Source organism: Oratosquilla oratoria, chromosome 24 (assembly GCF_046742065.1).
Source record: "Oratosquilla oratoria isolate Oo_2021 chromosome 24, ASM4674206v1, whole genome shotgun sequence".
Taxonomy (NCBI): domain Eukaryota; kingdom Metazoa; phylum Arthropoda; class Malacostraca; order Stomatopoda; family Squillidae; genus Oratosquilla; species Oratosquilla oratoria.
This window is the reverse complement of record NC_134800.1, coordinates 54097649-54107648: the sequence shown is the minus strand read 5'-3', so window position 1 is coordinate 54107648 and position 10000 is coordinate 54097649. Positions and strand designations below refer to the sequence as shown.

At 42.2% G+C, this 10000-nt stretch overlaps 1 protein-coding gene across 2 annotated transcripts in view; it reads right to left on the bottom strand.

Moving 5' to 3' along the window:
• The window catches only part of LOC143038638 (uncharacterized), a 55419-nt gene that overhangs the window by 22876 nt on the left and 22543 nt on the right, over positions 1–10000 (bottom strand). For both annotated transcript variants that reach the window (XM_076208116.1, XM_076208115.1), the window contains 2 exons: positions 7379–7726; positions 3188–3366 (listed from right to left, as the gene is read on the bottom strand). In XM_076208116.1, the coding sequence (XP_076064231.1) occupies positions 3188–3366; positions 7379–7726 (527 nt within the window). The remainder of the gene's footprint in view (positions 1–3187; positions 3367–7378; positions 7727–10000) is intronic.

Here is a 10000-nt window from a genome sequence, read left to right as displayed (position 1 = left end):
TCTCTTCCTGCTTAAAATACGTTTTGGTCGATACTATTTTAGCCTGCGACAGCCTGGCTGGTGACGCTCACCATAACTGGCGTCATATTTGGGGAAACGCGATGATAGGTTTGGTTAAAATTATCAGCTTCGCACTTTGCAGCTTGAAGCAAAACAGAAGATTCCCATTCAAAAACAAAGGATTAGTGCTCTAGACAACCGTTTCACGATCATTGAACGATAGCCGCACCGAACAAAACGTACCTTTATGAAAAAATGCAATTTCTCTATGCAAGATTCGAAAGCAGACTGATGGAAAACCAACGGCTTCCTTACCACCTCCTATGGATTAGATTCCCAACCAGGAGTCAGTGAGCGTCTGAGACTGACAATGTGATCAATCATGAATATCAAATAATAACAACAAGGAAGGGGTAACAGTCCTTCCAAAAACCAAGGTTTTATGTTGTACTACCGTCTCTACGCAACACATCCCTCTGAACAAGGAGAAAACCCCTTCCTGAAATCTTGAGATTAGTCTACAACAGTAACATTGGAGGAATTATTAACCCTCTAATACGCTATATGGTTATAACAGTCACCATCGGTGTTATCAGCAGGCCCAAGCACTACAATCAATTATGAGTAAAAGCAGGAACGACTGCAACAGCACTGTAGGAGAGAGGCCAAACGCAGAGTATGGGAGTCCAGTATATTTGACGTTTCGCCCAGCAGGGCTTCTTCTAAAGAAGCCCTACTGGGCGAAACGTCAAATTTACTGGACTCCCATACTCTGCGTTTGGCCTCTTTCCTACAATCAATTATATATTAAAACCCTCATCCCAGCCACCAGTGTGACTCATAACGAGACGAAGTAGACACCGACTTAAACCACCCACAGTACTAAAATCAACCAAAAGTGAATCAATATAAAAAAAATCCGCTATGAAAGGACATGCTGGATTTAAAGACAAATGTGGAACCCCCTGTGATATGTGGCCCTAAGGGGAAACCCTAATAACAGAACTAGAATCAAGAACTCTGCGTGATAAAGTCAAAGCCTTGACAGCCCTGACAGATACTCCAATCTAAACAACATCACCTAAAGTTTTCACCACCAGTGTGGGAGATAGTCTCTCCAGACATCAGAAGTAAGTCTTCCGCATCCACAATACCCATGGGAACATCTCCAGCGTCAAGCCTGGAACTGTAAGTTCAAATCGATCATACCCCCAATACCAACTATGCCCACTAGCATCAAATCATGTGTAAGCTTCCTAGACCTCCCAATGCTTTTGTTAGACCAAACCGGAAGGAACGAGTACATATCAAGTTCAGACTCGCTTCTGACCATAACCCACTCTTCCCAAAAACGATACCCAAGCATGATGAAAGACTCCCGTCTGCAAAGAATTACAAATCTTTCACCATCCTTCCGAGGGTACGAAACCCAAACCAATCAGCATATCACATCAAACCAGAGAGTAATAGAATCCATCATGCAATGGAAGTGACGAAGACTTATCCCAAACTGGGATAATACCCTTCTCCACCAATATAAACAACAGCATCTGCTAAAAAGAAATATAATAAGTAACAAGTAATTGTATCGTATACTTAACCCTCCATCTCCCAACCCAAGCCAAACGAGGAGGTACTTCAATCTTCGTCTACCCAATCTTCGTCTACGACCATTTCTCACCCCTTTCTAAGCCTATAGAGCCAGTGCTCCTACAACGCCCAATATCCCTTTGCTCTTTATACTTCCCCCATCACAAGGCATTGCTTCAGAAATGTTATTATAGTCCTTGCGCTCCAAGGGGTCTGTTTAGGTTGTGGCATACGTCTTGATCCATTCTGCCAAATCATTCTTAGTACATGCTTCTCTCGCCTTTATTTCCCATCTATGTGCTATTTGATTTTTTTTTATATTCTGTATATAGTAAAGGAAGATGTATAGTACAGTAAGTATCACATTTTAAGATTATCACAACGTCTTGAATAAATGCTATGACACGTGACGGTGCTTTTTCCCCATGTTGCCACGCTGAGGTGTCACTGGGTCACAGGTGGCAGTAACGATCCGATAATTGGTGGTCAAATTGGCAACGTCGCACACGGGGGAATTTCCGCTTCTGCCCCACTCTGAACGGACTCGTTGGAGCGCAAGGATCATAGCCATCCTTACCCAAATAGTCCCCCATATCTTCTACAAGACTTCAATACAAGAGGAGACACAATCACAACCCCCGCGAGGCAAAACTAATATTCTCCCCCACTAACAAACCATTCCTATTACTATACAACGCAAACTATCCTACAGCCTTTCACCCTCAAACAGTAACCTACACATCCATTAGCCTATATATGTACACCAGATCTAGTCTATGAATGGTTGATAGTACCAGACCTACACAACAGTGACCATTTCCCATCTCCACATCCTTGATGGTCCCTTTTCCGAACTGATTGAAAAACTTTTCAACCAACAATATATATATAACCAGAACATCGACATGATACTGACTTACCTCGCAAACAACATAACATCTACAACACCACCACAACACAACAGTCCTCTGGTGGAATCCATATTACACAACATGAAATTATATAAAAAAAAAAAGATGATCTTCCACCAGTTTCAAAAACATCCAGCCCTAGAAAACTATACTTTTCAATAAAGCAAAAGCGCAAGTACAATGTATAAGGCGTCAAGCACGCTGAAAATCATGACAAACCTGTACTTCAACAATTTTCTACCAAACTTATATTTCCAAAATACGGGGAAAATTCTCCACAAAACATCTTTATGTTTTCCCCGTTCTCCATACTAATGGCCAAACCATATCTTCAGCTCCCCAAGTAGCTTAAACAATTTCACAAGCACTATCCCTAATATCTAACCATACAAACCACGACCGCCAAACCAATAACTACCTCTGAATCACAGCCACTACCAAACTTTACACCATACTCCTCCAGAACTATAAATGTCCATTATCAAAAGCGAAATACTCCACCCCCTCTCTCCAACCTGAAGACAACTGCTCCAGGCCCAGATAAACATTACGACGTGACGTGACACTTGCACCCGACCGCAACATGTTTTATATTAATCTTCTTCAAAAGAGCATCCCCGTCCTCCTTTCTTCCCTCTTTCCTTCGTCCCCTTCTTCCCTTCCCCGGCATTGGCAATGACACTCACCCCTGGCGTCAGTCGTGAGCTCATCCTCCCAGACCTTCTCTGTGGAGTAGATGCCGTCGTTGAAGGTGAAGTGAGCCTTGAGCTTGTAGACCGTGTCAACCCGGAGGTTCGTACAGCTGATCGACCAATTGCATTGCATTTCTACCTCCTCGGTGCAGACAGGGGGGTCAATATCCACACTAAGTAAAAAAGAAAGGGAGAAAGAAGCGACAAATGTAAATCTGGAATCTGGGTTCTTAACTTAATCAAGTATTGCGGATATCTTCAATTGCACCCCTAGCATCAAGGCGGTGGGTGCGAATACTCTTCAATGACACATGCGACTATATGTGTATATGTTAGTACTATATGTATACCGAAATCCTAGTGCCCCCCTGTTGAGCTCCGTGGTGGGAGGGAGCGTGGAATAGAAAGTAATAGATATATGTAAATGACAACTATATTTGACGAATTTGTTGGAGATTCATAAGAACATAAGAATGAAAGAGACTACAAGAGACCACAAGTCTTACACTAGGAAGCTCCATGTCTATTACCACCTGTCATTCCCATCCATAAAGCTGTCTAACAGTTTCTTAAAACAACCGATAGTTTCATCTCTCACTACGTGGTTACTAAGTCTTTTCCATTCGTTGACCACCCTATTAGTAAACTAGTACTTGCCGATTTCCCTTTTGTTTTAATGTGATGACCTTGTTTGCGTCACCCTTGTTAAAACCTTTGATCCACTTGAACACCTCTATTAGATCACCCTGCACTCTGCGTCTTTCCAGAGAGTGTAAGTTAAGGTGCCTAGGCCTTTCTTCGTAAGGTAGATTTCTGAGTCCATGTACCATTTTGGTCATTCTCCTCTGTGCTGATTCTAGTGAATTGATATTCATTCTATAGGAAGGAGACCAAAAATGTACCGCATAGTCAAGGATGGTTCTAACTAACGTCAGATAGAGTTTAATAATTACCTCTGCACTTCTTTTCTTAACCGTCCTAGCAATGAAACCTAATGCTCTCTTAGTTCTATTCCTGGCGCTAATGCACTGTTTCCTAGATTTATGGTCAAGATTCACTAGAACTCCCAAGTCTCTCTCGCACTTAGTTTTCCCTAAAAAGGTGTTATCTAAGCTATATCTGCTTTCGGGGTTCTGTAACCCTACGTTTAACACGGTGCACTTTGAAATATTGAAGTCCATTTGCCATTTCACTGACCATGTGAACAATTTGTTAAGATCTTCCTGCAGAATCTCTGCGTCTTCTCCTGACCTAATTAGGCGTCCTATTTTAGTGTCGTCCGCAAACTTACTAACATCACTATTAATCCCATTGTCCAAGTCGTTTCTGTATATAATCAACAACAAGGGACCCAAAACCAAGCCCTGTGGAACTCCACTAGAAACACTACCCCATTTTGATTTTACACCGTTTATGGTGACCCGCTGTTTTCTGTCACTAAGTCAAGGGCTTTGACTTCATTTAGTAGTCTCTGGTGGGTCACCTTATCGAACGCTTGGCTAAAGTAAAGGTAAACAACATCGTAACTATCATTGTTACCTGACGCCTTGCATACATCAGTGTAAAAAGATGGAAGTGTAGTAACACATGACTTTCCCTTAGAGAACCTATGATGTGAGTCACGAATCAAATTGTCTCTAGATGTGATCTCTGTTTCTATTAACTATTATTGATTCAAGCATTTTACCTATAACTGATACCAAGCTGATCGGCCTGTAGTTGCATATAGATGATTTATTTTTCTTTTTGAAAACACAGAAACAACGTTTGCCTGTCCCCAAGCAATAGACTTGCAATCTGCTTCTATCAAAATCACCACGCCCACTGTGCGGTTTGCCGGGGATGTTGCAAATGAGGCACAAACACGATTAATTGAACCAGGCCCGGGATGAGTCTCCGTCGAGTTCTCCTTCTGGGCGTCTGGAACATTCTATCTCTCTCCCAAGACGATCGACTACCTTTTTATTAGCAGAACTCAGGTAGCTTAAACTGAATATAATGGCTCTCTCAGGCAGTGGTGAGATCAATAGTGAGAAATATGCCTAATCGAGCCGCCCCGATGGGTCCAACCTCCCAGAAGTAGCTGTATGCATATCTAGCCGGCTACAGCGTGCCGTTATAATGGTTAATCCTGTTGATGAGCAAATGATGCTGGTGAGGCAGATGCACACATTGAGATTCATCTCTCTTGTTGCAGTATATGTTCCTACTGAGGTGCATGAACTTCAAGAGAAGATGTTCTATGCCAAGCTTGAATCTATAGTTGTCCAGTGCCCGTCACGAGTCAAAAATTTTGTTTTGGTGGACGTCAGTGCGGTTATCGGCACCGGCAGACCTGGCTATAAAGTATGCATTGGCCCCTATGGTTCTGGAGCCAGAAGTATTAGCAGCTTTCTCTTTATAAATTTGCAAAGTTCAGGAGGCTGAGAATTGCTGCTTTTGGTTCCAGAGACGAGAGCCACGCCAATAGACATGGTATAGTAATGACTGTGGGGTGGCCAAAGAGACTGATCACATATTGGTAGTACTCACTGGAAGATCCCGTATAACTGCAGGGTTGATCGGGATTCTCCAAAGGGACCAAGGTCCAGGCGTTTAGAAGCCTACTGGATGACTTAGTTCAGTCTGTCTATGCATGTGACAAGGTCATTGAGGTCTTGGAAAGCTTAATATAACTTGATAGTATAGTGCATAACAGTAGTGGGTTATGTCAGAAAATACTTCGAAGAATTGGCATTGCTCATAGTGTTATGAACACACTCAACCAAAGTATGTGGTGTTGTTGATATCTATGTAGGTCTAAGGTGCGAATCATCAAATCAAAAGTGCTTCCTGTCCTGTTGAACGGCTGTGAGACATGGACATTGAATTTTGACTTGAAGAGGCGTACCAATGTCTTTAGTACCAATTACCCTCGGAGAATCATGAGGTACCTTACTGTGAGATGTCAACTCCGACTGTATAGGCATGTGGCACGCTTTCCTAATGTTAATCCCACTCACAGAGTTACCCCCATAAGAAACAACCCTCGATGGAGGAGACGAAGAAGGGGACGACCACAGAATTCATGGTTCGGGCAAGTTGATGGAACCTGTCGAGAGTTGTTTGGGATGAGAAGGGTGTCTGCATGAGAGCTCGCTCGGAGAGACCGTGAGGGACTGGAGACGATGTGTAAGTGTAGCGACACCCTCCCCCGGTGTATGTTCGCAATTGATGATGATGTAATGGTGACCTTTCTTGTATTTTTATGTATACTTTCCCGTTGTTTTTACTTATTAATATATATGTATTATGATTATTGTACATTCTTGTAATCGAACCATGCGTTGTTTTTTGTTTTTTTGTTTTTTTTTAATGTTGCCCGCGAATTAAGCGGCGTGCCCCAGGCAACGCCAGTGTCACTAACGTCTTCAAAGTGTACACACGCTGTCTGTGCTCTATAAAATTCCTTTGAACAATTAATATTCTTTTTTATTCAGCCACCCCGTACAATGATGGTATTCAGAATCTGGTAGCTTCGTGCCTCTTCTCATTGGGTGGCCAAGAAGCAACGCGTCTCGCTCTTTTTTTCTGTACAGTTACCTTATGCAAGCGTCAACAGATACCCTCTATCTTTCCTTCCCTCCACTGGGAGACTCGGGAACTTCCTCACCTGTGATGGTTTTCCACCTGCTTATGACTTGGACCTAGCTACGAAAAGAAAGGGACACTTCCCCCCAACCTACATAGACAACTCCCATTTCCAGAGCGATTCTATTGCAGGCATGCTATTTGTCATTTATTTACTTTTGTTATTATTAATCACTGATTAATTTATCTATTTATTCATCTATTTGTTTATTTATTTGTTTATCTACTTATTTGTTTGCTAATTTACTGATTAATTTGTCTATTTATCTATTTATCTATCTATTCATCTACTTATGTATTTATTTGATTGTTTATTCATTTGTTTGTTCATTTTTTTTATCTATTCATCTATCTATATATCTATTCATTTATCTATTCATTTATTTATTTGTTCATTCATTTGTTTGATTGTTTATTGATTTAGCTATTATTGAAATATGTATATAAAAAGACGCGTGTTCACGTGCGCATGTGCGTGTGCGTATGCACGTGTATGCGTGCATTTATGCGATAACATATTTGTGTTTGTGTGTGCGCGTCCTTGAAAAAGCTTACCGATAAAAGGGCACGTCAGGGTTGAAGAGTTCGATGTCTGTGGTGACGTTGCCAACGAAGGGGCAGGCATACTTCCAGCTGGGAGTCACTGCCGTGTCGTTGACGGTCAGACTGACGGTCACATCATAATTGGGATCACGTGGGAGAACCAAGATCTCCGGTGTCCTCATCCAATTGCCTTGACGCCCCAATGAATCGTTGGCACAAACCTGGACGTAGTACCACTGCGAGGGTTCCAGCTCGCCTTTCCAAAGTGGCTCATACACCGATTTCTTTTTCTCTGTTATCTTCCCAGAAGAACTGCAACCACATGTGTTCCGCTCTATGGGCCGTACCATTACCTCATACCTGGTGGTGATGTCAGATGTCAGTTATGATAGGAAAAGGGAAAATATCGATGACAGGGAAATTGAAAGAGATCCCAAACTAGGAGAAAAAATATATAAAATTATTTTTGAATTTAACTTTCTCAGATATTGTCCAGTTTATTTCAAGCAAAGACCAAAGTTATATTAGTGTTATTTCTGATTTATAATCCAATGGTGGAAAATGTATAGTTTACTCCTGAGCGACTGAAAGCCACACTTAATGTAACAGATACAAAAGGCAACTGCAGAAAGATGAATGATTGATATTACCAGCCTATGAGAAGTTGCACAAGGTACCATAAGACCTGCCTGGATAGTGCATATTGGTATTAATTTACACCGAAGGTATTGGTGGTGATTGAGAATTGTCGAGCTAGGCACCATTTGTTTAGAGGAACCCCGGCAGAAATAGAAAAAAAAAAAAAAAAAAAAAAAAAAAAAAATATTGCAGTTGAAAATGATGAAAACTTCTTTGATTTGTCAGGAATGAAACGAGGCAATCTCCACATTGTGATGCCCACTGGACTTAGGACTGAATGTCGAAGGGCCATTTGGGCCACTCCTACATTCCGTCATCTTCAGCTCCGAGATTTTTTTTTTTTTTTTTTTTCTGCAAGGTCTTGTAGCCCTCTCCGGCTCTTCTGTCTAAAGAAATTATCACACTGGGTTTCCACAGACTTCATCAGTAAAGAGTTCGTTTGAGTAAAAACGACTTCGGTTACAATATTTAAATTTTCAAATCTCCAAATATCAAATTATCTTTCCGTCATATATAGCAAAGATGAATGACGAACTAAGTCTAGGTTTCTGTAAGCGAAGTCATGTTCTAGTTATTCAAATGGAGGTTGGAGGTGGAATGTCGGAGGAAAAATAGCCCAGTGTGATAACTCCTTAAAAAGAGTGAAGCAAAATCTCGAAAGCTGATTCGAAAAGCGGCCTGAAAGAAAACTAAATGCTACCTCGAAACCTCCAGTGAAACCCCTTTGGTCAAACTTCCACTCGAGAGTTAATACCGAGAGTGAGACAGCGACCGGATATAATCACTGTCAGACTTCTTTCTCATTAACCATCAAGAGCTTCATTCTTCCAACTAACAATCATTAGCCCTCCGGCGATGATTCGTGACGATGTGGACAGAAGACGATGATTTCTGGCACCCCTTTGTCACAACCCACCCGGCAGAGAGTGTAGGGCCAAATGTCACCCTGTGGTCGGACGGTGTCCGGACATAATCCCTCCTGGACACAATCCCCCCGGACAAAATCCCTCCGGACAATATCCCTCCTGGACAGAATCCCCCCAAGACAATATCCCCCCTGGACAAAATCCCCCCTAGACAAAGGATCAACACGAATGAGCCGCCCTATTCAGGGACCGCTCTGCTCATCCTCAGACGTCCAAGGGGTTGTAATAGGTACCTAAAACATAGATTCCCGAAATCTATCCTGACTGGGGAGCCGTATCTAACGTGGCATGAATGATAATGATAACCAAACAACAACTAGAGGAAATCACCTCCCTCCCAGACCCAAAGTCCTCTGTTGTACTCCCGCCCTGCCTCCTTGTCAAACTTGAGAACAATCTACAATGTAATTTCGGAGCAATCGTCCAACTTCCCCACGGATAGTAAAAATCGCCACCAATGACCAGAAGACCATGGATTCCGTTTCTTCACCTTAGAATCAGTTGCCATACACTTCTGTAAACGACGTTGCTGCAAAGATCAGTGCACTAAGAACCCCACCCCCCTGCGCAAGAGGTAGAACACAACCAATTTCTGAAATTGATTCTCGACAAAAGACTCACCTGGATTCCCTAAACATCTAGAAGCATCCCGCCTCCGCACTTACAATCTCTTGAAACTACTGTACAATACCATACAAGTTGAGAAACAGAAAGACAATTGCTATGGTCTCTTTACCAGGCCCTCATATAGAGCAAACTCGACTACAGATGTCAGGTCTACTTTTCCGCTACAGCCACAACCCTTTCGATATCAGAACCCATGTAATACATTGGCTTATGCGTCAGTGCAGGTGCCTTTCGTAGCACTCCAACAGAAAGTTTATATGCACAAAGAGTAACACCACCTACCCCTTGCCGGACATCTACCATACCATGACATTACTGAAATGTCTCTAGCCGCACCGTGCCAACCCAATCTCCCACACCAATAAAAATTTCACCACTCACCACTTTTGACAAATACCCACATGATTTCCAATTATATAACAAAAGTAGGTGAACCTGTTAT